At 41.9% G+C, this 27,988-nt stretch overlaps 1 protein-coding gene across 5 annotated transcripts in view; it reads left to right on the top strand.

Annotated features, from left to right (window-relative positions):
- Positions 1–27,740, top strand: part of daam2 (dishevelled associated activator of morphogenesis 2) — a 93,219-nt gene extending 65,479 nt beyond the window's left edge. For 3 of the 5 annotated variants that reach the window (XM_038728641.1, XM_038728642.1, XM_038728643.1), the window contains exons 6-26: positions 484–817; positions 1,548–1,658; positions 2,468–2,571; positions 2,952–3,018; positions 3,132–3,249; positions 3,493–3,631; positions 6,307–6,365; positions 6,566–6,750; positions 7,640–7,942; positions 8,127–8,234; positions 9,707–9,736; positions 12,118–12,224; positions 13,241–13,325; positions 13,712–13,818; positions 14,619–14,707; positions 16,556–16,724; positions 17,501–17,608; positions 17,806–17,866; positions 18,298–18,429; positions 22,829–22,999; positions 23,187–23,399. In XM_038728641.1, the coding sequence (XP_038584569.1) occupies positions 484–817; positions 1,548–1,658; positions 2,468–2,571; positions 2,952–3,018; positions 3,132–3,249; positions 3,493–3,631; positions 6,307–6,365; positions 6,566–6,750; positions 7,640–7,942; positions 8,127–8,234; positions 9,707–9,736; positions 12,118–12,224; positions 13,241–13,325; positions 13,712–13,818; positions 14,619–14,707; positions 16,556–16,724; positions 17,501–17,608; positions 17,806–17,866; positions 18,298–18,429; positions 22,829–22,999; positions 23,187–23,399 (2,800 nt within the window). Of the gene's footprint in view, positions 1–483; positions 818–1,547; positions 1,659–2,467; positions 2,572–2,951; positions 3,019–3,131; positions 3,250–3,492; positions 3,632–6,306; positions 6,366–6,565; positions 6,751–7,639; positions 7,943–8,126; positions 8,235–9,706; positions 9,737–12,117; positions 12,225–13,240; positions 13,326–13,711; positions 13,819–14,618; positions 14,708–16,555; positions 16,725–17,500; positions 17,609–17,805; positions 17,867–18,297; positions 18,430–22,828; positions 23,000–23,186 lie in introns of all 5 variants that reach the window. The other 2 variants (XM_038728644.1, XM_038728645.1) reach the window with 2 other exon arrangements.
- Positions 27,741–27,988: the final 248 nt, after the last annotated feature.

The raw sequence follows: 27,988 nt of genomic DNA, 5'->3' as shown, positions 1-27,988 counted from the left end.
ACCCTTGCTAGGGACAAAAAAAGTCAGGATATCAATTTAGATGTTGAGTGTTGTTCTTTTAATCTGTCTGCCTTGTGATTCCCTCAACTTTATGGAAGTGCGACACTAAATCACTTTAAGCAATTAGTTAATGGAGAGAAAATGAATCCCAAAAAATTTGATGATTAATATTTTTTTATTGTTATAAACATATGAACTGTTGGTCGAAAAAACAAGTGGATTGAAGATGTCAGTTCATTTGTTTTGGAAAATAAGCAAAAAATTCAATTCAATAGCAAATGGAAATTGGGGGATAGAGAGATGGTGAATATTCACCAGCTGGGTGTGTAGTTCATGGTTGGCCATCAGGGAACTGCAGTATATCTTTTTATAAATACTTGGCTTGTAAATAATAGAACAGATGGTAAAGATGCTGCATGCTGTTTCATATCATGTTTTACTTTACTCTGAATCTGTACTTATTTTCCTTCCCACCTCCTGCAGGTTTGTCACACGCTTCATTGAGCTGGATGGCCTCACCTGCCTTCTCAACTTCCTGCGCAGCATGGACTACGAGACGTCCGAGAGCCGCGTCCACACCTCCGTCATCGGCTGTATCAAGGCCCTGATGAACAACTCCCAGGGCCGCGCCCACGTCCTGGCCCACCCGCAGAGCATCAACACAATCTCACAGAGCCTGCGGACAGAGAACATCAAGACCAAAGTGGCGGTGCTGGAAATTCTTGGAGCAGTGTGTCTGGTGCCCGACGGCCACAAGAAAGTGCTGCAGGCCATGGCACACTACCAGAAATACGCTGCTGAGCGGACTCGCTTTCAGGTGAGGGAAGCTGAAGTGATCTTTATCTAAAACGTTAGAGGTGCAAACAGCTGTCATGTTACTTGAATTGTGGTCATGTCTCATGATGGTACAAAAATACTGAAGGAGCCTTTGCTAAGACATGGGGCACGCAGAGATTATGGGAAAGGGCAGACAAAATATTTCAGAGTATAAATCAAGCTGTGGCCATTTTGATAAGTTGGAGACTCGTGCTGCAGCACCTCAGACTGCAGGCCTTAGGTTAAGTCAACACTGTGGCCATATTAAAAGCAGGTGAGGACATCCAGAGTTATGGAGGTCATGGTATGTGTAGTGCTTTAGTGACTAGCAGGACTGAGTCAACAATCCACATCTGACACATCCCTCGGGGGGTGTGGTAAATCATGCCACCTCAGGCTAAGCTAACACCACAGGAGCTGACTGATTCCAAAGTTATGAGGCATTTTTAATGTTTGTTTGAGCTATGATTAAGCTGCAAAAGTATGTCCGGGGTCAGTGTAAGAGGGAACAAAGGGTGTGAGAAGTGACAACAGTGACCCTGTGTTACCCCCTTCTCTTCAGTGTCGCGTTAGAACAACTCCGTTTTGATGAATCAAGATTTCTTTGTTAGTGCAGTGACGCGTTCCTTTTATCTCTGACCCAGTTGCTATCTGTTGATTTCAGCGCTGAAATATATTTTTAGATCAGACATACTTGCTTACTAACTTTCCCATCTGTCCTGACCATGTAGACGCTGTTGAATGAGCTGGACAAGAGTACGGGCCGCTACAGAGACGAGGTCAACTTAAAGACTGCCATCATGTCCTTCATCAACGCTGTGCTCAACGCTGGAGCTGGGGAGGTCAGCTCCCATATGTCTTTTAGATTACAGGCACAACTTAGCTTAATATAGTTTCAGCATTTGGATAAAAGAAGTGATAAAAATAGTTGATTTTCATTTTTGTGATGGGGGGGGGGGGGTCATTGGAAATATGCAATTTATTATGTTTTAACCTGACCAATCAAACATATCTGCTTATGTTTAAATGGGGGGGAAGTACTTAATACTAACTGAAGTTAGCTTGCAGTTAAAAGGTTTATGTGAACTTAAAGGTATAACGTTTTGGGAAATATGCTTATTTGCTTTCTGCTGGCAAGGTAGACGAAAAGATTGCTTTAATAAGAAGCTACAGTGAGCAGCTGCTTAGCTTAGCTTAGCTTAGCATAAAATCTACGGGGAACAGGCATAAACAATAGCTCTGACCAAACGTTATAAAATCCACATAGCAGCACCTCTACAGCCCACTAATTAACTGTAGGACAAAGCCAGCCCTGCCCTCTCTCTCCAGTCTTCACGCTAAGCTAAGTTGATCCTTATGTTCCATCCAGAGGGACAACGTGTACTACGTGCATTCTGTTGTACGGGGAAGCCCTCTACTGACAAGGCTCAAAAGTTTTCTGGATTTTATTTTGGGCAAATCTTTGTCAGTCACAAACTTCCTCCAGTAAGTTTGCAAGTGCCAAAAGGTTGTTGGGAGTGTTGAGTTTAGACACCCAGATATTTAATTACCCCTGTCCACATTTGAGGTATCTGAAATCCCATTAATTACCACTTGTGGATTAATAGAAATGTCATCAATCCTCTCTTAACCTTTGTTCTTTTATTTCTAGGACAACCTTGAGTTCCGCCTCCACCTAAGGTACGAGTTCCTGATGTTGGGCATCCAGCCGGTCATTGACAAGCTCCGAGAGCACGAGAACGCCACTCTGGACAGGTGGGAGTGAGACAAAATACTGAAATGACTACACAGCATTATTATTACAGCAAATCAGGAAATATTTTGTGTTATAGACATTACATGGGCTATGCATGAGCAAACATATAATCCCTTTTGTTTGCCAAAATGTAATTCACAAATGAGCAAATGTACACTATGAGATTCTGCATAGATGATGCTTCTCGGTCAGCAACAGAAATCATGACAGACAGAGAGGTAATGCTGTGTATAGAATACTATGCAAACACAGATATAACACCAAACACAGATACAGGGCATACTGGATGTAAATGTATTGTATTGATTTATAGCTGTCTGTGTCAACAGCATTAGGGTTTAGAGAAGCTGCAGACTTTAAGTTCTTTCTCTCTGTCCAGGCATTTGGACTTCTTTGAGATGGTGCGGAATGAGGATGACTCTGAGTTGGCCAAAAGATTTGATACGGTGAGTAACCTAGAATTACTCTTCTATCTATTTTCTTGTTGTTTACTTCTTTGGCTGTGCGGCTCAAATGAGGAAGTCAATAGTAATTCAAGACTAATTCCTTTTCTTAATAGACCCATGTAGACACTAAGAGTGCCGGTGCCATGTTTGAACTGATTAAGAAAAAGCTGAGCCACACAGATGCCTACCCCAACCTCCTCTCTATCCTCCAACACTGCCTGCAGATGCCCTGTGAGTAGCTACATAACGAGGAGTTTTTCTTGCGTTGTTGATGCTCAACTTTATGAATGCGATTACAGTACAAGTACATTGTCTTTCACCATACAGGCTATACTATTACCACCATTATATTAAAATTATTATGCACACATATTTTCTATCTTCATAAGTCTGAGGTTTAATTTAATCTTAGACATTACCAAATAAATCAGATCTGGAGTGTACTGAGTAAACTGATTATCTTACTATTCCCAGATAAACGTGGCGGGGGCAGCCTGCAGCACTGGCAGCTCTTAGACAGGATCCTTCAGCAGATAGTCCTACAGGACGACAAGGGGGAGGACCCTGACAACGCCCCTCTGGAGAACTTCAGTGTTAAGAACATAATTCGCATGTAAGTGGAATCTCATTATCCTAAATCAGAGGCCGACGTGTCACACTGGGGCAGACACACCCCCTCTACAACCTCTGCCCATTGACAGCCCATATTTCCTATTATACTGCATTAACATGGAAATGTAAAGATGTGGTTTAACGCAATCTACATCTGAGAGTATATCACGTGTTTATTCACTATCGTAGGATATTACTGTAAGCGGTGATTCAGACCAAACATTATACTGATTGATACCATTATAAGAGAGAACTACTGAAAGGGCACTGTACTCAACATGAGTGCTTCGTGCCTTTTTGTTTTTTTGTTAAAGCTTCTCCTTTCCTCCGAAGCTGCAAACACGCTCTAATTTCTGGAAAAATCTTGTGGGTAACGCATCCAATCAGCATCACTTCTAACTAAGATCAAAGACAACTCTGATATCAACAATATGCGCTTCTATGTCAGAATGTTTGAGGCATGGCTGGAAGGCAGAGACGCCCTGGAATATCATGAGTTACGCATCAGAGCCCCAGTGTAAGGAAACATTTACAGTAAGACCTGGTTCAACACTCTTGGCCTGGTAAAAAAAAAAAAAAATATTTTTACTTTGGATCGACTGTGCCAGCGGTGGGAGTAGGGAACGTGACTGCACAGGAAGGTGAAGTGAAGATGGCAGCAGGGGGTTGTGAGTAGAATCGGAGAAAGAGCGTGAACTGGCATGAAAGCCAGAGATCAAAAGGAAATTGCTCTAATCGCATTAAGCAAGGAGGCCGGCCGAGTCAGCCGTGTTTAGGTGCGGCGAAGCATTCACTTGGTTTCATGTGGAAGACAACAGGGAGAAATAACCATTTTATAAAGGAAACCCAAGCATTATGACTTGGAAGTAGATGTTTTCTGTATGGCATCATGGGCACAGTCGACACTGTCGTCTAGAGAGATTTGTTTCTAAATGGTTATTGACATTTGCTGGGTTTAGTGGTCTGGGTTTCACCGAATTTTGAAACTGATCCGTGTGTGTGTTAAAAGATGGCATTCAAGCTTTCGTCCACACATTTCGTGTGTGTTTCGCCTACCGTTTACCTTCAGTTTCTCTTCCTGAGGGTTTGTCAGTCTTTTCTTTCACCATCTTTCTCTGCTTTTTTTATTTTATTTCATCAATGATGAATGTGTTTAGTCTTAGCGGTGAAGGCACCAGAAAACATGTAGCGTAGTAAACCTTGGCCCCTGCTAGCTCCTACTTTGTCCACTGATTCAGCTGCTCTTGCTGGTGCAATCAGCTCACTTGAGTGTTATTCTTTCCAGTAGCGAACAGAAAGTGGACTTGGATGCCGCATCCAAGCCCTGTCGTCCATTACTGTCCATTGCAGATCCATAGCAGTGGTCAAAACCTATCCCTCACTTTACATTCCTGCTTGCCAGACGCTTGTTGTGTTTCCATAAGCTCTCCTAGAGTAAATTACGCCTGGAAAGAGAGTGCATAAACTGAGATTTCCTCATTGTTTTGGCTGCGTGCCGGAGGCCCTGACGGTTAACGGGAGAAAATGCGCAGTTTGTCTCGTGCCGCGGCAGCTCGGAGGGGGAGGGGGAGGGGAACGTTAAAACAACTGTTAAAACAACTGGGAGACAAAGTCATTCATCATCTGCGGTCACCATGACGATGGTTCTGACTACTCACACGTGTGCCTGACCCAAAATTAACACTCTTTTACAAATCACATTTTTCCACAGCTATGTAAAGGTATTTATTTGACTAGTCAGCAATAATCATGTGTCTTTTTGTTGTAATGACTTGGATCCATGGAGCACTGCCTGAGCTGTAATTAAAGCAGTACTGACTGTAATCAAGTTCAGACAGTCCTGTTCACTAACAAAAGCATTTAGAAGACCTAAATCTGATTAATGACCAATTTGCTTTAAAATTGCCTTGTGGATTTCCTCCTGTGAATTGATTACAAGCACTTAAGTGTGAATCATTACCACAGTCAAGTTACTTTATCCTTATTGGCAGTCGTACCTCAGCACTTTCCCTGTTCAGTAGTTCCTTCCTTCATGCTCTTTCTTTCTCTTGTTGTTTTTTTCCTATACTCTGTGCTTAGTGACACTGAAACATGTCTATTCTCTCAACTCTAGCCACGGCTTCCACCAATGCTCAAGGTTTCACTTTCCAGTCTTCCTTCATCATAGTTCATTTAACAAAACACACCACTTGATAAACGTTTCTTTTCTCTTTCTCTCAGTTTTCTTTTAAATTTTTAACTTGCACCCACATGCCTCGTTATCAGGAACAATCATTTCTCACATTGATATCAGAACATCAGCGTAACCCTGTTTAACATCAAGCCTCAAGCCTTACCAAGTGCCAAAATTTATAACTTAATATAACTGACTTCAGCCCTGCAGGATTTACTTTAGCACTAATGTTGTGTTATTAATGTCGCAGCTTACACGACTGCATCAACCCAGTCAATGCTCTGCTGGTAATGAATCTGTATCCTTCTTACAAAAAGGAAGTTGAGATTTATTATCAGTGATCAGTGAATTTCCAATCCAGTGATTGAATTTCCTCAAAATATTCTGTCTTGACTTGGTTGGACTGCAGTTGACCTCTACGTGCAAGCATTTTGTGCGAGGCTGTGCTGAGTTTATCTGTCTGTTTTTGTGTGTGCGCTTATTTTTGTCTGCGTGCTTCACAGGTTGGTCAACGAGAATGAGGTAAAACAGTGGCGAGACCAGGCAGAGAAGTTCAGGAGAGGTAAGACTTGTTTGACACACTGCACTCTGCAGGTGGAAAGAGAAAATGCATCATCACCTGCATCTTGCATTTTATCTCCATGAATCTGTTTTTTTTTAAATATATATTTGCCTACAAATCACCAGCTCTGTGATGTGCCTCTTCCTGTTTACATTTACTTATCTGAATGAACACATTTCTGCTCCATTGTTTCCTTTTAGATCACGTAGAGCTGCTAGCTAAACTAGAGAGGAAGGAGCGGGAGTGTGAAACCAAGACCCAGGAAAAGGAGGACATGATGAAGACTTTGAACAAAATGAAGGACAAACTCCAGCGTGAGGGAGTGGAGCTGCGCTCAGCCAGGGAACAAGTCTTGGACCTGTCCTCACGCATCAGTGACATAGCCGTGAGCAGTGATTCTTTTTTACTAAGTTACAATATACATACAACACACTGTATGAGTCAGTGATTTGCTGTTCTGTAATCATGTAGCTAATTGCCAAGTGTGTGTTTATCTTATTAACGGACATTTGTATTCCAATTAGTTTTCTTCCACTTTTTCACAGTTTACCTAATGTTTAAAATTTCTGCTCTAGAATATAGGGCAATATTTGTTTGCTTTCTCTCTTCATATTCCTTCATAATCCTCATCTGACTGCATTCACTACAGAGATTGGTTCAAGGTGTGTTTTGCCTAGCTTGGCACAAAAACCAGTGGAAGGAGGAAACGGTCAACGTTGCTTTCTAACAACTCCTAAGCTGTCATATTTACTAGTGGCATGTGTGTAAGACACCAGGTGACAAAAGATAACGATACACTGTAACTAAATGAGCTGAGCTAATTGCTAAGCAACAGCATCTGGGCCCAGTAAGCGAACACAGCATCTCAGAAGTCATGCTGTCATTGTGAAGTTGCTGTTTCTGCATTTTTGTTTAAACTTTGAACAAAACCCATCGGAATTTTGGATGTTATTGTTGCTTATCATGATACAGCATGTGAGACTGTTTTTGGATTTGTTAGGCTTTTTTTCTTTTTAGTTATTTCTTACTTTCTCCCTGCTTCCAGTCTATGTGCTAAGCTAACCTATTTTTGTTGTTAAGCTGATATGTATGTTCTTATCCAACTCTGAGCAAACAAGCTGCTCTGTCACATGCTTTTAGCAGTTTTTTCACTGTAGGAGGCACTAATTGCACTTATTTTGGTGACATCTTGCTTTCTCGTAAGTCGCGTTGGACAGAAGTTATTCAAAACATAATAAAACATTATCTTTTATTTGCCATTTTCCCTCCTATAGGGCGGCAATGTGTCTTTCCCGCCTGCTCCTCCCCCTCCTGGCGGCCCCGTGCCACCACCTCCACCACCGCTGATGGGTGGCTTCCCTCCGCCTCCGCCTCCGCTACCATTCAGCTGCCCACCTCCTCCACCACCTCCGCCTCCACCTGGAGCACCGCCTCCTCCGCCGGGAGCCCCTCCAATTTTCGGAGCCCTGCCTCCTCCTATTCCATCGTCATTCAACTCAGCGACCACCTTGCGCTCCAAGTCCATCCCTCAGCCTTCTCATCCCCTGAAGTCCTTCAACTGGGCCAAACTAGGAGAGGTGAGGGAACAACTACTCTGCTTTTTAAACTTTAAAAACAACCACAAACAAATTCAAAACTTCGGTTCATCCCTGAAATAATGAGCAAGTAACACAGAAGAAAAATTAGAACAAAAGAAGTGGTACCTTCAATGTTAATCTGTGTATAAATGTTAATCCCTCATGTCCCTTTAACCCTTTCTAGAATGTCATCAATGGCACTATCTGGAATGACATCGATGACCTGAGAGCTTTCAAGATTCTTGACCTCAAGGACATAGAGAAGATGTTTTCAGCCTATCAGAGACAGCAGGTTTGGAAGTGGGATACATTATTCATGAATGCAATTTCATGACTTGCAGTTCAGTGTGTTTGTTGTGGCAAATGTTAACATACAGTATAGGCACAGAAATCTATTATGTGACCGTTTTTCACAGTTTGAATTCTGCTTTCACTCTTTTGTGTGTGTGAGTGTGTGAGTGAGTGAGTGAGATGTTGTAAGAGGACTCTTGAGAGCGCCAAGGGTCCAGTTCCAGGCTAACATGAGCAGCTGTTCACTGCTGAATGCTTTATTGTAGAGATGCCACAGAGCTCAATTTTTGCCCTAGAATCTGCAGAACATTTGTGTGAGAACTGGGGAACTGACTGGGTCTTCACAGGCTCATGGGTCAGGGCAACACAGAGGAAGCAGTCAGCACCACTGAAGTCACGAGGTGTCACGATACAGGATACGTTTTACATGTACTGTAATAAAAAGGCAATTGACTAAACCATGTTGAACCAGGGACAAACTAATCGGATAACTGCACTATGCACGCCTTTGGGGTGATACCATACAGTATATAGCTATTCTCTCTGTGCTACAATAACACACCACTTGTCATGTGACAATACTGTGCGCAGTTGCATAAATTGATATTTTACTGCCTCAGATGGGTTTAAGTGGAATGTTAATATGCTCTAATTAGTTTCAAGTAATCACTGTTTAAAGCAAGGTATTTAACCTGAATGGGAGATCGAGGTGTTACCATTGCTGAGCTCCTTTTATAATGCATTTTACTGCCATGCTTAAAAGCCTCCTGACAGCTAAAAGCACAAATTCTCTTTTCAGACTTTTATTAAAGAGTATTTGAGGTTGTTGCCGACAGTGATTTACTGTGGATATTTATTTGTACGGAGCAGGTTTTTATTGGCACAGGCCAGTGGTTAAATGCAGATTGCTATGGATAAAGCCACATAAAAACCCAAGCTCTTCCCGGCTTTGGCAACCCGGTTCTGTTTGGCAAGACGAGATTGAATTGAACTGGACAATATTGCAATGTTTATACATAGCATAATTGCTTTTTTAAGCTTGTCGTTGGTCTTTCTTTCAAAATGGGCTTTTGTTTACATTTGCCCTCTGTAGATTTGCCACACTCATTTTTCATGTTCTCTTTTTTCCATGTCAAGACAGATGTAGATGAAATCAAAATAATACATTATAACAAGTATGACCCCATTTTAAGTTAATTGAAGAACCAAAATTTAAAAAAGAGTTTAAAAGCGGTTTTGTTCACCTATGCAGCACAGAGATATTTTAGACTTTTAATATAGATTCCATGAGCCCTTGATGACTTGGACTGTAGATTGTTTTCCTCACAGAGGGCTTCCCAGCTTCAGCTTGTAGTGTGCGTATTTGTAGTTCTTTGCTCTAGCCACCACTTTGTTTCTGCTTGAAATGCTAATCTTTGCATGTGTTTCCAATTTTTTTTTGTCTCTTTCTGCACTCTCCGATTGCCTGGGCAGGACCTGCTCACTAACCAATCCTTCAAACAGGTGAGTCAAAGGTCTTTCAGCATCTTTATCTCATTGTTACCTACCTCCAGAGCTCTATCACCTTCTCTTCTGCGATGCCACCGCCAGCCAGAGAGGCCAGTTACTTGTGTAATGTAATGTGTTATCATGTGACTTGTCTCAGGTTGTAGGGTGTGTGCACAGTGCTAAGTGTTTGATTTGTGTTTATGACATTACATTATTTTCATCCTTGTATGAAATAAAAGTGCAGAGTACCGTAAAACTTCAATTAATAGCCTGGTTTACTGGCCTGGTGCGGGAATACACTTTGAGAAATACACGCAGGTCTCCATTAAACGCCTGGTCTGGTTTTTATATAATTTATTTGGATGTATAAAACCTCTTAAACCCCACTGGGTTGCCCGCTTTAGCGGCTTCTAAGCTGCTTAGATCATTAATACAAATATTATGTTTAAACGTATGATCAATATGTCAGTGTGGACATGCTGCACATCGTTAGATCGGTTAGATTCTCCACAATTCAATTGTTCAGTTCATTTAACGGAAACAACAAGCCCCAAAGTCTCAAAGATTTACCGGTGTAACTACCATGCTATGAGAGATGGGGGGAAAAAAACTGCAGACTCCTGTTACCTTCTGAAGAGCTCGTTAAGTCCAACAGCTTTTCATAAAAGATAATCCAAGTTGTGAATCCTGTCATGTGAAGTCCATCGCTCTCTGTCTGCTAACTTCTGCCACACTTCTCTCATCCTGCACCCTGTTGTTGTTTTCCTTACATTGCTGCCTACAAAATAAAAGCGCATAAGCAGTCTGTCGGAGCTAAATCAAATGAATGACGTGTATTTGATATTATTAGATCATTTTTAAACAAGTAATATTCTGTTTGAAATAAATAAACTGTTCCATAGTAGCCTGTTTCAGTTTTGTGCAACAGGAATTAAAGGCCTGTCCCATATGGACGCCTGTCCCAAATAAAGGCAGGGTCAGTTCAGTGATTTTAGCAAATAAAAGCCCGGGCTATTTATCAAAGTTTTACAGTATATAATGAATGGGAGAAGGACTTAGACAGTTTCCCTTGGTAGAGAAAACCCACATTTACAGTAAATGCAGCATTAATCTTAATCATCATTCCCTTACATTTGCTTATCATCCCTATTTTCATCTTAGTTATTGTGTCGATTCACATTATTATCATCATCATCCTCTTTCATTGCCTTAATTGTCATAATTCATCATCATGAACTGAGCAAAAAAAAACTGAATTTAAATGCAGCCACTTGATTTAAAAAAACAAAACAAATACCTTCACAACCATGTTTCGACAAACACCTGACCACATTTTGATCATGCCCCTTTATAACTTTTATAAAAGATGAAGGGTCTAGTCTCCAGTTACACTGGGTTGACTGCACGTGCTTTAAGTAGGCAAAGTTGCCTTTAGCGCGTGGGCAGAGAGGGCTTTGGCCGGCACAGTGAATGGGAGTTGTCCCCTAACCCAATGCCAACCTCATTCTGCTGCAAGGCACTACGGGTCAATGCAGGCATGGAAAAACGACACTTTCTTTACAAGCCGCATCTGTTTAATGTGCGTCATAGCCAGCAACCTCAAGAAGGATGTTTTCTGGCAAGCTGGAAACCAGCTCGGACTGTAAATAGAATGTGTTTAACATGACGCCCCAACCAGTTTTCTCAGACATGTATTCTTTCCCTTTGTGGATTTTAATACTACACTTCTGCAAAGCTACAAAAATGTCTGATTGGCCTGAAGCATGTTCTGAACAGTGTTTCCTGTTCCTCTGAGAGGTTTATAGGCCTGCCTGCATTGTGATTGAAGTTGACTCAAAAAGTAAAATCCCACATGACCTGATTTGGATTTTTTTTGCACCGGCATGCTTTGTGACATTTTTTTAATTTTATTTCCACAACTTTTTTTGTTTGATATATGGTCATACACCTTTCACAATTCTCTCTAGATTTTATAATGTTTAATGAGACATACATTATGGCCACTGAAAACTGAGGCATGACACTTGACAGTTGCAGTCCGTGACTGCAAAAACAGGTCAGGGAACTTGACCTGAGGCCAGCTAAAGTATTTGGCTAGAGTGCAACCAGTCTGTTATAGTGAGAGTGATCAAACGGCAACAACTGGCCTTGGTTCCGATCTTTTGTGGAAGATGTATGAAAATGTTTTTGAAGTCTTCTTTTTAAATATCTGCTCCAAATTAACGCATTGTTAAATGCTTAGAAGGGGTCATGTTATCGCTCAACAAGATAAAGATGTCCAACAGATGTGAGGAGGAGACGTTTCATTGTGCAGACTTTGCATTTCATATGAGCACTCTTACAAATAGAACCATGTTGCAAAGTTAATCTGGTTCTCTGTCTTTATCTTTCTGCAGAAAGAGATGGGCTCTATGGATGACATCTACGTCAGCACGCGCAAGGTCAAAGAGTTGTCGGTCATCGATGGTAGACGGGCACAGAATTGCGTCATCCTGCTTTCAAAGTATGGGTCCCAGCCAGGATTATTAATTAAGCTCCGTCGTATCATCAGTGCACCTCTAGTTACTATGTGTTCATTGGATTATAATTCTGGAGAGATCCCCTGAGCGCAGGCTGTTAAGGCTGTGAGCCTGTTAAGGCTGTGAAATAAATGACTGCAGCCTCTGGGTCAGGGGTTAGAGCTATAACTCAGCGTGGAGCTGCTTGGGGCAGGTGCTTCTTATATCTGATACAGGAACTGTGTTTTTAAAGGACACACGAGGACATCTGTCTGTGTAATTGAATTACCATCCATGCACATTTTTTTTTCCATCCTTAAAAAAGGAAGGGCAAACTGAGTCATACGACAGAGCCTTGTCCAGGTGAGGATGCATCTCTGGGAGTAGTGTTCAGATTTAAACAAGGCTTTTGTCTATTTCTAAACATTTAAGTACCATCAGTCTCCACATTACGTCATATTGAATACATTAAGGCATATAAAATGACCCCCACGCGAGGGGCTTTGAGCCCCACTATATCTAAACAAGAATCATTTGTCATTGTATTGCCACTCGACAATATGGTTACCATTTGTATTACTCCTAACAGCAGTGATCCATAGCCCTTTAGAGAGTTTGAATCCTAACCCCCCCTTTACAGGTCAATAACAGGCTTCCTGAGACCTTTCTCTGTCTGACAGAACTGCAGCACGGTCCCTGAACTCACTCTCATGTCAATAGTACATGACCTGAGGGTACGACTAGACCCACATGGGGTCAGCAGTTGGTCAATAAGGCTTTGATGCGCAGACTAACAATGCTGTTATTGATCACAACCCAGCTCACTTAACACTGATCAGATGCACTGAAAACAGCTGGCAGCGCTCCCGGCTCTGACACTGGTCCAGACCAGTATTCAGAGTATTAGTGTCAGCCCACTCACAGTTCTGCGTTGTGTGTTTCAAATGTTAGCTATTAATTACATGTGCTGAATGAATATAATTAACACAACTTTCAATAAAGTATTTTCTTCCTTTTGCAGGTTAAAAATGAGCAATGAAGAGATCAAGAGGGCGATCCTAGAGATGGATGAGAGAGAAGAGCTAGCCAAAGATATGCTGGAGCAGGTGAGGTTCAGTACTTGATGGATGGGCTTGTATAAATGTAAGACAGCAGGGTAGTAGCATTATGTATTTTGACTGCTGGGTAGGTAAAAATGGGGTGAATGGATCTGATTGATAGGGACAAGATATTCTATTGTTAAAAAGGCTTCAAAAAGGTTTGATGTATGGTACAGTACTTTGCCTAATCAGTAATTGGCCCAGAGAAAGTGATATTATAGATTTCAGTTGTTTCTGACAATGAAGCAAGTAAGTTTTGCAGCTAAAGTACTGAAGCTAATCAGAATAAGCAAATTAAAACTGAATGTCCTTAAAACGTTTGATACATTTCAGTTTGTTCCACAGACAGCTGCATTAGCATTTAGACTAACGTTGTCCTTGCATCTTTGCAGCTTCTGAAGTTTGTGCCAGAGAAAAGTGACATTGATCTCTTGGAGGAGCACAAACATGAGCTGGAGCGGATGGCCCGGGCTGATCGCTTCCTCTTTGAAATGAGCAGGTGCACAGGACTACATTATTGTAGAACACTTTGCTTGCGATTGTAACATTTGTGTGTTAGGTATCTGTTTGTGTTGAGCATTGAATTGCAAAGATCTGCAATTTGCAGGGCTATATAGATATAGATGTGATATGTTTGCAACGTGTAGGGTCTGGCAGTCTGTGGTATGCATTTAAAATGGAAAATTTCCAAAGTGAACGATGTGCAGATTTTGTGCTGAATCAAGACAAGACCAGCCAGTCCAACCACAAGCTAGATCCTAAAATATTCAAAAGCACAATGTCTGTTCAAAAAGAATGGGCCTTTGAAGCAGCATGGAAAGGCTGATTTCAAGAACCAATCTTTAGCTTAGGAAAAAAAGCCATGGACTCCCATCACATCAGAGAGTGGGGATGTTTTAAATTGATGCCTTTTTTTCTGAATTCCATCCTTTCTCAGAATCCGCAATGTTTGTTCAAGATAATTAAACCTTTTCATTTCCTTTAGTGAAATATTATCCTGTCCACTTTATTTCCTTTTGACCACATCTCCGTTGGTCTGAGGAATACATCTGGGATTTAGTTATAATGTGAAATTCCCACTCCCTCCCTCAGCGAACTTTTTGGCAACTTTAAACATACCCATTTGTCAAATCTCCAACTTGATGGGAGCCTATTAGATGATATAAGGCCTTTGAAAACTGAGAGAGGGAGTTTTGTACGATTGGGTGACTTCTAGCTTTGAGCTTACCCAGGAGACAAATGTAACCTCCCTTTCTGTTTTTTCCTTTTCTCCTTTTACCTCTTTCATCCCTTCCTCAGAATTGACCACTACCAGCAGAGACTGCAGGCTCTGTTCTTTAAGAAGAAGTTTGCAGAGCGTCTCGCTGAAACCAAGCCTAAGGTTGAAGGTAAGGACAAAGTGCAGAGTGCTGTGGACAGGAAAGAGAAGTCGGAGAGTATTGAGGAAAAAGCCTAACTAACACCCGTGGGCCCAATACAAGAACATTTATGTGTTCTTATTCTGTGTACATTTTTTGTTTCAGCCAGGAAGTGCACGTTTGGTCATAAGTATAATCATCTCCCCTACCAATACCATGTAAGCTGCCTGTTTTGTTCACAAAAATGTTACCAAAGAGTAAAAAGAACTTCAGCTCCTGCTGTCAGAAATCAGCAGATAAAAACGTAATAAATTAGCAGAGCCAGTAGTTCTGTTAGAGGACCACTTTGTTGTGTAGAATACTTTCTAAACAATTAGAAAACATTAACAGTACAGCTGCCAACCACGTGTCATCAGAACAAATATAAGTCTTTCTTGACGACTGGTTCTTGCATGAAACCCGTTGTCGGTTTTGATCTTTTTAAACCGTGCACTTTTAACACAGTTTATGCTTTTGCTCCCAACACTGTCAAACACAAATGGAGCAGAAGATTATATTTGAAAGGACATGCTTGTAGGGCGTACCACATTCAAATGATTGAACACCCTTAGAAGCAAAACAAAATTGTTTCCGGGCCCTAAAAATGTCATCAGCTTTGAGGGTTTGACCAGTGGTTTTCACAATGACTTATGAAATCCCTTCTTTGTGTTAAGTGTGCACGAGTGTGTGTGCGCATGATGAGAGCTGGTGGCCAACTGTGTATTGGCCCACTGTTTTTTCCCTTCAAGCCAGCTTCCAGGTTACCAAGGAGGCTGTTTTGGAAAGCTGGAAAGCATGTTGAGAGGGGAGAGGCTCTCTCGTAAACACTGCAGCTCACTTCAAAGACTCTGGGAAACTGCTTCCAATGAAGCCCGTAGACGTGTGTGTGTGTGCGCGTGTGTGTGTGTCATGACTGAGCTGTCATAGTGTCTGTCTGAGCCAGAGCTACTTGAAAGATACTTCTCTGTCGGCCTAAATATCTTTCTCTGCTTTGATGAGCACATTACATTATTTTGTGAGACAGTCTATCCAGTCTAGTCTGAGATCAAATAAAATGAATATTCTGATACGCATTACTGGCTGCCATGAATGGAAAGAAAGTACGAGTAGAATCCTGTGAGTTTGAGTATTGATTGAAGCCTCCAGAATCTTTTGTTGTTGGATCCAAACGTTCCCAGACCGCACTGTTCATCAGTGCCCGTAATAAAGTTCTCATCCCCGTTCCTTTTTCATGGTACTTTGTCAAAAAATATAGATGAGATTATATTTTCGCGGACCACCCAGCATGTTCAATAGAAGCATTTCAGAAGGCCGTGCAGCGGGCCGCCTGGCCTTTCTGCATCCAGCCGAACACAGTCAGCAGAGCCAGAACAATGGTTCCCATGCTGCGTCCCAGAAGAAGAACTCTAACAATAACAATATGGATTTTGTTAATGATTTTCACATTCGCACTGAGGTTTCCTCTGAGGAGAAGGGGAACCACCTGGACTTTGCCAGACATTCTGTTCTCAGAGGGAAAGAAATGGACAGCATGGGGTTGTGTTTGGAATATTCCCTTCCCCCTGCTGTTCTATAGATGGAAGAACTTGATGGGTTTCCCCTCTCAGCTGTCGAGTTATGGGAAATATTGATCAATCATTATGAAGGATGGTAAAAATAGAGGAAAGGATGAGAACCTTTGGGCCACATAGAGTTGAGATTTTGGTTTGCATGTGTGTCCATGTGATTAGAGAAACAGAATGGAAAGAGGCCGGTTCATTATGTAATACAAAGGTGATACACAAGTCGGTCCCCAACTATTTGATCTCTCCAGCTGCCTCTCTCTCCATTTTCCTCCAGCCATCCTGAATGCATCTAAGGAAGTTGTCCGGAGCAAGAGGCTGACTCAGATCCTGGAGGTGGTGCTGGCCTTCGGCAACTTCATGAACAAGGGTCAGAGGGGCAACGCCTACGGCTTCAAGATCTCCAGTCTCAACAAGATCGCTGACACCAAGTCCAGCATAGACAGGTGGGCCAGGGGGGCCTGTAGACATGAAATTAACCATCATGCCTCTTCCTTTCACTGTCATAATTTAGTCTAATGGGAATACACAGATGTCACACACATACTGCAGCTAAACTGTTGTCCGAATATTTGTTCAAAATTCAAATAAAGATGTCCTCCTTAGATCTCGCCTTCCTCACTTAAGAATTCAGTATCAAAGTCAGTGCCAGTTGTTTTTCTGTACATACATTTGTATTTGTTTGACAGGGACTGCTAGCAGCTAAGGCAGCATGATTTTCCCTGGCTTAAAATTGTCAAGATGCAAACTACAGTTTAACATAGCATCTGTAGTGCCCAAAACAAAAAATTATCCCAAATGGAATTAAGAAAAAAAACAAGGGAGTGACAAAATCCATGGATATAGCAGTACACATCTGACAGTACTACGCTAATATAATAATATCCCTTGATTCTTAATAAATTCAAAGACCTTTCCAGTGTTCTACATTTTTGGGACAGGCAGAAGGGCCCAAACAGTCTCAAAATACATAATGCTTTTTTTCCCTTTAATAAAAAGTGTTGTAGAGCATGTATAGTACCACTAACGTGTAAATTGTGGTATTTCCACTTATTAATGACTAGGCCATAAGCCTGCAATTAAAGTAATAATGAATAAAAACTGAGCAGACTAGGATTCAAAGGGTTGGAGTGCTCAAGATGATCCTTTTGATAAGCAACTCTAAGGGAAGTGTTTACTAGATTACTTTAGTTTTAAAATGTTTGTCTTCACTTCACAACAGGAGCATCACCATGTTGCACTACCTGATCATGATCTTTGAGAAGAACTATCCCGACACGCTGCAGATCCAGCAAGACCTCAACAGTGTACCAGAGGCCGCCAAAGTCAAGTGAGGGCACAACTTTTCACTGTGGGGGCATTTTCGCCATCTCTGTTATAGCTGAGAAGAGCACGCTCTCAGTTCACTCTCGAGTGCATGCAGTTTAAAGTATTGTATTTCAAAGTATTTCAGTGCAAACTGTTGTTACTTGGGTAAGTTGTATGGGTGACTAACTAATTCTTTGGGTTTTTTCTTCCGTTCACTAGTTTGGCTGAGTTGGAAAAAGAGGTGCACAGTATCAAAAATGGACTGAAGGCTCTAGAGGCGGTGAGTTGTTGCATTTGTGTCACATTCCCTCCCCTTGGTTCTTCTCCTGTCTGTAATTATGTTTTCGAGCATGGCAGAGATGGACGGCAGGGTGAGGTGTTTAAATGCCAGCAGTGTTCCACACCGACATGGAACGGCAGATGTCACATTTGTGGCCACACACAGAAACGAGGGCTTATGTGCAAGCACACGTGAAAGCACATCCACATATTACACTTCACAGAGATCTACCACCCCCCCACACCTGCAACCAAAATTATCGCCATTCATCGGATGTTCTTCCCTTGGCGTAAAGGAAACATCACTGATCGCTTCCTCCCTCCTCTCTAAGATATATACACCATCTATATGAGGCACAGTATAATCTATTAACTTAACCAATTTTCTTTTTGAAAATCACACGTCTCTCATCTGTTTCGCCCCTCCTCCAGGAGCTGCACTACCAGCAGAGCAGGACGAGGGAACGTGGAGATAAGTTTGTGGCCGTGATCGGTGACTTCATCACTGTGGCTGGCTTCAGCTTCTCTGAACTGGAGGACCAGCTGAGTGAAGCCAAGGACAAGGTAGCTAACTGCCACTCAGTCGTACGGTGATAAAATGTATGAGACTATGAGAGAAGGTCATACTGTAAGTTCATATGTCCATGTGGGGGGCTTCAATGCATCCTTTCCTAGTTGTCCTCACGGCCAAACCTTCATGTCAGACAGAAGAGGAGGGAGGAAGAGAGAGACCATGAATCCTCTGTGTGTCCTTCTTAGTTCAGTGTGATGACTTCAGCAGCGCCGGGGAAACCCGGCATTAAAAGATTACCGTGGATTCCCTCCTTTGTGTTTGCCTCTATGAGTTATTATTTTAAATCCCACTCTCGTTCTTTGTACAACTGGGACAAATAGCCTTTTGAACCCTACAGGCTCATGTACTGAAGTCTTGCAGATTGTGTTCAGTATTTACATTAGCACTGAGATAACATTCCACTTTATTATGACGCTTGTCTTTTTTCCCCCAAAATTGACATAATGATGCTTAATGCTCAAACTGCTTAAAGAGGTGGTATTATGCTTTTAGGCTTTTTTTGTGCATGTAATAGGTTTGCAAAGTGAAAAAGCCCAAATTCCAGCCCAAAGGGAGTTCCCATCTCCCACAGAAAACTCTGAACTGCCTGAAAACAGCTCGTTTGTAGTCCGGCCGTTCCCCTTTCATCCCTGTATCCTCACAGGGATGAAAGCTAAATGCATGTCATATAACGCTCACCAAATGGCTGCTCTGACACTCCCTCAAAAACACTGGTGGAAAAACAGTGAGCTGCAGCACACAGTGGCAAGACGTCCGCCTGCTGCCTCTCCTCTCCCTTCCAAACACTAGCTACCCTCCAGGCAGTCAATGGACATAAAGTTGTTACTGTGATGTAGAGACAGAGCTCAGTTAAAACTTTATGGATGAAAGATACTTTTGTTACTAATTAATAACGCACCACTCTGAAACTCTTGCTCCAGTCCATGATGCTAAGCTGGTCAGCAACATGTACAGCTGTGAACCGAAGCTGTGGCTTCTCACTGACCCGCCCTTCTCTGCTTCTGATTGGCTAGTAGTTCTTAACTAGGAACTGCGCATGTGCAACTCCCAACAAAGATCATTTAGAGACAAGATATATCATTCCGTAGCTAAAACGAGGCCTTCAACACACAGGGTGAAAAGAGGAGCTACAGCAATGTGCAGTATGAAAATATGATGGTGTTTTTAGAAAATTGAACCATGTAAACCTGTTCTGGGACAACCCCTAAACAGAAACTGAAAATGAGCATAATACCACCTCTTTAAATTCTCTAAAGGATTAACAGACTCTGAGAAAGCCAGAGAGACAGAAATGAGCAAATGCCCTTGGGTTACATTTAGAGCATCCCCTCTACTTAATTATTTGTTCAAGGAGGAGGTCGGTAAAAAATTGGAGGGAAAACGGCCCAGTTGGGGCGTCATGGGAAAAGAGCGGGAGGAGCATGGCACCGGTTTCTGCTGTAAAACAAAAGAACCTGTGTTCACCGGCCCAGACTCTAAACACACACTTTCCCTAACACGACTGTGTGTGTGTGGTTGGTTGGTAAGTGGGGAGTCTGACGCATTAACTCAGCTTGTCAAGGCTCTGTGACGGTTTCCAGTGGAATACAAATATGGAAGTGTGGGTGTGCGCTCAGCGTTTCGGTCTTCAGAAGGTTGAGGAGGATGACTAAACAGAGCAGGATGTCCAGTGAAGCTCATAAAGCGAGAGAGAGAGAGACAGACACATACACCCTTGCCAGACACTACTACGTACATTACAAAGGATTACAGTTGTTCAAGGTCATGTGGGTTATTGGGACAGAGGTTTCCAGAGGAGAGAAGGGATTTTCCTCTTATCCAGAGAGATTGGTCGGGTTTATTCTTAACAGCAAATCCACACACCCACACATCGACGCGCTCGCAGACACTGCAGTACAAGATTCGGTCTCCATCCAAGAACAAAACGTCTCAGTTTCAAACACGAAAAAAAAGCAGAGCAGGGAGTGCTTCAAGATATTCCGTTGCCGCATGTGCTGCTGGAAGCGGAAATGTGAAGATAAAAGACAGAATATTGGTGTGGTAAATGTGACCTAAAAACAGAAATCCAGGTTCAGGCACTAATGGGAATTTGGCTTTATTTTTATCAGAAGGGTTTGAACAATAAAAACAGCACTTGTATCAAGCCTTCATCAGAGAGCTTTTAAAGTCGCATTTTCATCATTCATGCAAACAAACCAGTCTCTCTGATCATTAGCCCATTTGTTTTAAATTATATATACTTTATATTGCTGCCAAGCATTTTCCAAAGCAGACAGAAGTGTTTTTTTTATTTCATACAGGAAATGTGTTGTCCCACCTTACAGGCAGACATTATAGTTTATAGTTATTTTCTGAGAATAAACCTGTATAGACTTGAAGCTTAACCTGAGTTAATCCATCACAGCATGTGTCATGTTGTGTTATTATTGCCCAAGTCATAATATCATTGCAGGACCATGCAATTGTAATGGCAGACTGGTGTGAAAAGCGTGGATGAATACCACACAGCAGTGAAGAATAGCAGGCATAATGATGAATCACCTGTCACAAACAAGTTGATCTGTCAGCTAGATGCTAACATCAGCATGCTAACATGCTCCCAATGGCAATGCTAACATGTTGGTGTTTAGCAGGTATAATGTTTAGTGTAGTTCCAGGGTGCTAGCGACAAAGTGAGGGACTGTTGAAAGACAAGCTTAACTGTGCTTAACTGGCAGGATTTGGGCAGTGGTTGAGGAGAAGGGCTAAGCAAGACCAAATCCACAATGTGTTTGGATTAGGGTGACAGTGTCTTCAATCGACATCCATGATAAACAAATATTAATACAAATTTAAACATCAACAGCAGGGGCACATTAAAACTCTATCCAGAATACAGAAAGATAATTATCATGTCACAGAGCGCAGCAGTGTTTGTCTGTCTGTGACTTCACATTCTCCATTTCTGTGTGTGTGTGTGTGTGTGTGTGTGTGTGTGTGTGTGTGTTTACTCATTTAGCCCAGACCCAAGGGGACGAGAGGAAACAGATTTGACCAGACACATAATTACAGCAGGGAGAGTTATGATGGTGGGGGTTGTCATGGCGACTAGCCCATAATGACAGGATGATTGTGCATCCTCACAAAAGATCGGGCCCCAACTCCTTCGTATCACAACAATAGAACCGCACAGCGTATACTTACCTCCTGTAAACTAGGATGATGTTTTCTGTCACTTTTGCTCAAACAAGCGATCAGAATAGATAGTACAGTACAGTAGAGACTGTTGCTTTCGAACTGGAAGCTGATTTTGGGCTGCAGGGCAACGAAGTCATATGCCAGAACAGTTATTTACTTGTGAATGTCAATATAGAGAGTTCCACTGCCTATATTAAGGAATAGTGTTAGAATCAAATGTGCCAAAACAAAAGTGGTGGAAAAGAAAACGATAACGGTGGAAAGTACATTTACTCAGATACTGTACTTCAGTACAATTATGAAGTAGGTGTACCTTGCTTGAGTACACTATGTAACAGAGGTTTTGTTCCTGGGTAGTAAGTGTTACTTCCTAATTGCTTATGCCTCAAAATGATAGAAAATGGCTGTTATTCCCCACAGACCTTGCTTTTGTGACCAGGGCAGTTATATTTTGAAATGTACCCATTTCCAATGAGAAAACATTCAAATTAGTGTCTTTTTGTCACATAAAGTCAATAAAAACAACAACAAATAAATCCAAATTAACATGTATTTATCTTTGCCTCTGGCAGCTATAAGGAAAAAAGTCTTGAAGGTACATGAAGACTGCCGACTCATCTAGAGTTCTCACAAATTGTTTCATTAGGTCCAATTTGATATACAGTTGTGGCATCAGGTGGCACGACATGTGTTCTAGTTTTGCTGGAATTGTGCAGCCACGCATGTGCTGAATTGTGATGATGTCCTGCTGAGGTCTTTTAGCAAGACACTGACTCCATCTGGTCTTTAGAAACTCTGTGTAGCAATAATATTGTACTTCAAGTATCACATTATGTTTATCGATACTTTGTTTTCTGCTATATACTGCAGTAAAAACTGTGTGTGTGGGAATGCTGAGTAGATTTGGCTACAGGCATCGTCTTGGCATAGAGTGCTGGACAGCTTGCACTGAACAGGGTGGACATACGGTGCTCTCATTCTCCCACCTTGTGTGTATTTATGTGTGTGTGGCGGGGGGAGCTCACGTGTGCCTTTCACTACAACTATGAGATCTGGGCCTTAGTAGAGGATACAGTACATAAAATGGAGCATTTGGTTTTGGTGTATGTATCACTATGTACATGTTTATCTACCAAAAGCTGTGTACAGAACAGCTATTTGGTCACTTCCTGTTAAAATGTTAAAATGATGTACTTTGTTGTCTGGTTGCAGTTTACCAAATCTCTGAAGCACTTTGGGGAGGAAGAAAGGAGGATGCAGCCTGATGAGTTCTTTGGGATCTTTGACACCTTCTTGCAGTCCTTCAATGAAGCGCGGCAAGATCTGGAGAACATGCAGCGACGTAAAGATGAGGAGGAGAGGAGGGCACGCATGGAGGCCATGGTGAGACACACATTTAGAATTAACCTGAGACAGCAGGGGTTTGAAAAAAACTACTTTTTTTATTCCGTTGCCAACCAAATAATAAATTACTTTCTGTCAATAATACCTTGTTTAAGACACATTCATTTTTTTTTTTATCCCCCTTGTTTCTCAGTTTGTTTCCTAACTTCCTGTCTCCATTTTCCAGCTCAAGGAGCAGAGGGAGCGGGAGAGGCGGGCCAAGAAGAGCGGGGCCTCAGACGAGGTCGGCGGGGAGTTTGACGACCTGGTGTCGGCACTGCGTTCCGGTGAGGTCTTCGACAAGGACCTGAACAAGTTCAAGCGTAACCGCAAGCGCTCCGTCAACCAGCTGGTGGAGGGCGGGGGTCGCGAACGAGCTGTCACCAAGGTCAACTACTAGGTCGGGAAAAGGAAGGAAAAAACACTAGCCACCTAAATTCTGCCGTGGCGTGGACCTCTGAACACCTGTCCAGTCCAGGTCCTCGGACAGTGTCCACTGACATTGGAGAGGGTGTAAATAAACGGCTGGACTGGACATGAAGCGACATGTATGAGCAGCCACGCTGTTTGGAAGGATGCAACACTCTCCTCTGGTTGGTCTTGTAAAGCTATTTCTAAGCCCTTTGTCTTGGGTGTTATGATCTCCTGAGCTGGACGGAGGACAGTTGGGATCGATGGATGGATAGAAAGACAGACAGACCACTGTGACACATTAGCACACATCTTTTGATCACATCCTTCTAACACTGTGCTCAAGCTTCCAGCTCTCCGTCATCCCCTGTTTTTTACTGCTCTTTTTTCTCCTCACAACCCCTTCGCTGTTCCTCTTGAAGTTCCTTGGTCCTGGAGCAGTCCTATCTTTTTGCTACCCGGCTCTAAAACACACAGGAAATTGGGATCAGCCAGTCACACTGTACATAGACACGAGGCCAAGAGAAAGGATTGGTTTGAGGGAAAAACGGAAAAAGAAGTTGGGAAGGGCGGACTCAGTCATAACCCCCACAGTCATGGTTGCTTCGAGTGTCCTCCAGAGCAGAATAGATGGAAATTCATGAACCTCCTTTACTGCAAAGAAGGACATGCAGTCAGCCAATCCCAGAATGCTTTGTAGGCTTCTGAAAGAGTTAAGAAGGATACACAGAGGATTCATCCCAATGGCCTCTACAGCACACAGAATTCCCAGGGAGGACGCGTGTACATCCTGAGATGCCATTTCACAAGATACAACTCTTCTCAAGGAAAATAAAACTTTTACTCAGCTTGATCCACCTGACAAAATGATGACTGTGCCACAAGGGTTAAGCCTCGCCTACACTCTTCAGTGGCTTCAACATTGCTCTGGCATTAACCAGTGCCAAAGCAAAGAGAAAACAAATGTAAATGTATTAATACAAAATAATACTGCAATTAGGCGTTGATATATATTTATATTTAGATGCAGACAAGCTAATTGCAAAGATGTAGAGGTTTTTTTTATGTTTTCATGGCATTTGGGGGTTTTGTACACGCATTATTTGTTGGTGTTGCAAGTTCACATTGCTGTTGAAGTGAATTTCTATACATTTTGCGCTTTATGTAAAAAAGACAAAAACTTGTCCTTTTCACACCTGTATGTCTTGTTTGCACTGTAGCTTTTCTGACATGTGTTTAGAGATCTCCACAAGCAGATCTACAGTGTCCTCTGGAGGGAAAAAAAAGTCCTCTCTGTACTTAAATGACACTTATCTATAACAAAGATAATGAAGGAACGCCGTATATGAATTTAAACTTAAAGGCACAATCTGCAATATGTTTACAGTGCTCACTCTGCTCAGCTGTCAACTATAATCCAGACCATGTGGACTCTATTCCAAAAGGCTGCTGTACAGCAGTTCACATTGGGCCATTAATAACTCATCCATAGTATCTGCAGGATCTGTTCCACTGGTGCTAAAACGTGTGGTCTCTGTACGGAGCCATCAGTCCAGTCGAGGATTTCTCATGTTGAACAAGTGCTTGATTACTCTGTTACCAAGATTCAGGCTCATCATACGGTAGTTCTGTGTTTTTATTTCAGATGGCATGTGATGAGTCTGTTATTGCGAATTCAAGGTACAACAAAACAGGTGAAGGGTGTGGAGATTCCTACAGTGGCTTGATGCAAATGTTTAGGGTTCTTTAATGGAAGACATTGACGGGACATTAAGAGGAAGACTGCAGCCTCAGAGAGCATGATAGAAAACGTCCATCTTTCCCTCCAGCTTCTCTCTCACCTTTGTTTACATATGCCTAGACCCAGTTATTATTGGCTGCTGCTAACTAAAACATTGGCATCAGGCATGACAAAGGTAATGTAGGGGCTCGCCTCGGTACAACATTTAGATCTACTTCTTGATGATGGACATTGAGACACCAAGAGGGCTCTAATCCTGGGGTGAGGGCCCCGCTGTGGAACGAGCCCCTCCTGGTGAATTCTTCGGGAGATGAGGAAGCCGAAAGGTTCACACTCAATTTTGGGAGAGAAAATGAAAAGAGGGACCCACTAAGAACAAGAATCATTATGCCACATAGGAATATACGTCCTCAGGTAGAGGGTGACATAACGTTCATATCAAATATCCTGGTAATCAGCTATTTCGTTCTTGGATCACCCATTTCAGGCATTCCATCAGCGTGCATGGTTACTATAGTAAAGTATAGAGCCATATGTGAGGGATCCAGAAGTAAAGTAGGACGGCTCGACACAATAAGCACTTTTATACAGTAGTGTTACAAAACTCAAGACAAAGACAGTTCCAGATGTCAGTGTTTATATAACTGACAGCGTTTCTGGACAAACTGACAGACCCATCACTTCTTACACCCACTATTGTATGTCATGATGATCTCTGCAGTAGTAATGGCCATACCAGTTACTTTTTTTTCTCTCTTCATTTTCTCAGCTGCTCTTGTACGCATTTTCGTTTTTGCCTTTAAGTGCCTCTGGCCCTGTTTTCACACATGCATTCCTATTGTTGTGTTTTATTGCTCGTGGCTTTCCAGAAAAAGTTTGTCAGTGACAGCTGGATTTAGACTAATTGGCGCCATCTAGTGGCTTCTGATGCACTTTGTGTTATACCTGACATCACAAGCAGCTCGAAGCAGAACTAGAAGAACTCACCAAAGTCTCCTAACATTAAGTCCAACAGGTGAACTTAAGTGTGGCTGGCATGTCATCGGTGAGGTTTACCTGTACAGACACAATCCCACTCCCTCTACTCCTAAACCACAATAGGTCATGTCACAGAGACACCTGATCCTACCCCAGGAGTTTATTCCTTTAATTTTTACTCCGTCTGAAGCAGAAAAGAAGCTGATAAGAGGTTGAAAAGGCGATGTTAGTGCAGAGAGGGTCTTAGAGTTCCCATGTCCCACACTTGAGAGATTAAACGGTAAACCAAATAGATTAAAAAAGTCACTTTGAAAAATCTGAAAACTCTATGAAGTCCTAAGGGGGAAATGACATATGATTGCATATTCTTTAACCAGCATCTCATGTATATTTGAGCTATTCTATTTCCTAACCTCTGCTCCTTTGTCTTTCCAGTTAATCAGAGTTAGTATATCAGACTTTGGCAGACCCTTTAAACTCTTAATCCAGAGCTTTAACCCGTGTAGTAGTGCAGACTATTTACTGAGGGGTACTGCAACATTGAGTATTATTACATGGTTATGTTGATACATGTTTGGATGTTTATTTGGCCATTGACTGGCTGATTTTGGAGTGTACAGATGGAAATCAGAGGAATGAAATTAGTAGCTTGTTCAATGCACTTTTATTATGGGACATTTCCATTTGCAGCGCCGTTTTAAGGGCTTAGATTATTCGAGAAATGAGAAGGGTGCAACGAAAGAGTGATGTAAAAGGAAAAAAAAGAAAAAAAAAAGATGGTGTGAGGAAGAAAGACAGAAAAGGGGCAAGTGAGGGTGGGAACTCCGGCTGGGCCGCTGGAAACACATTAACAGTCTGTTGGATGGCAGAGACGGAATTTGTGAGGACACGGACACAAAGAGGTGACACTCGTACTTAACAGGAGTGTAGTTTTAAATCCTCACCTGTCTGCGTCACCTGCTTTGGTGTATAAAAATAAAAAAAGAAAAGAAAAGAAAAAAGAAAAAAAAGGGGGGGGGGGGGCTTCGGACATCACCACCACCACATTTCTGTCAAATCATGCACTTAGCATCGACCTGCATGCATAAAGAAGGGTGCACAAAGTGTGATGTGTTGACTTCAACCTTTTTAGAAAATTGCTTGCAATGGTGAATGCACCTGTTACACGGCAGTTTGTACTGCCTGAGAAAAGTTTTCATTTAGAGGTTGTGTAATTGTGAGGAGTCAGTATTTTTATGGTTGGAAAAAAGTATCCTCCACCGAAAGATGTACAGTTGAAAAAAAAGCATTTTGTACACCATTCTTGATGTTTGACATAAGATTTAAAAAAAAAAAAAGATTGAAACATTGAGGAATGTTGCATTTTCCTGTAAATTGTACCTCTATTTATTTGCCTTATTTAGTTTGCTATATTTTGTATGTACACACAGCATTACAACAAAATGTTATATTAAAATATGAATAATTAAACTGTGGTCTGTGTATGATGGGTAGTTCTGAGGCTTGTATAAGAATGAGAATCTTTTTTTTTTCATTTCTATTAATTTTATTTTTGTTTTGTTTCTCTCACCCTGTGTCTTTTGTAGGGTTACAATAAACCTTTGTCCCTAACAACTGGCTGTTTATTCTTTTTATTTTTTAGAATTATTTATTGAGTTGAGTGTTCGGATCAAACCAAAGGAAGTCAGTGGTGGGTGCTCCTGCAGGAGAGAAGGAGTCTACATGCTTACACTGTTGTTGTAGAAAATATGTATTAATGCTCCAAAGTTGGATTCTGTGGTCTATAATCTCTAATAGTTATTACAGTATTTGTCATTTAATTGATTAATGGTCCATCAATAAATAATGATAAATGTAAA

The sequence above is a fragment of the Micropterus salmoides genome, unplaced genomic scaffold, assembly GCF_014851395.1.
Source record: "Micropterus salmoides isolate LMB-PRFRI ecotype aquatic unplaced genomic scaffold, ASM1485139v1 Ms_hic_scaffold_19, whole genome shotgun sequence".
Taxonomy (NCBI): domain Eukaryota; kingdom Metazoa; phylum Chordata; class Actinopteri; order Centrarchiformes; family Centrarchidae; genus Micropterus; species Micropterus salmoides.
Note: the sequence above shows the minus strand (reverse complement) of the source record. Positions and strands in the feature narration are given on the sequence as shown.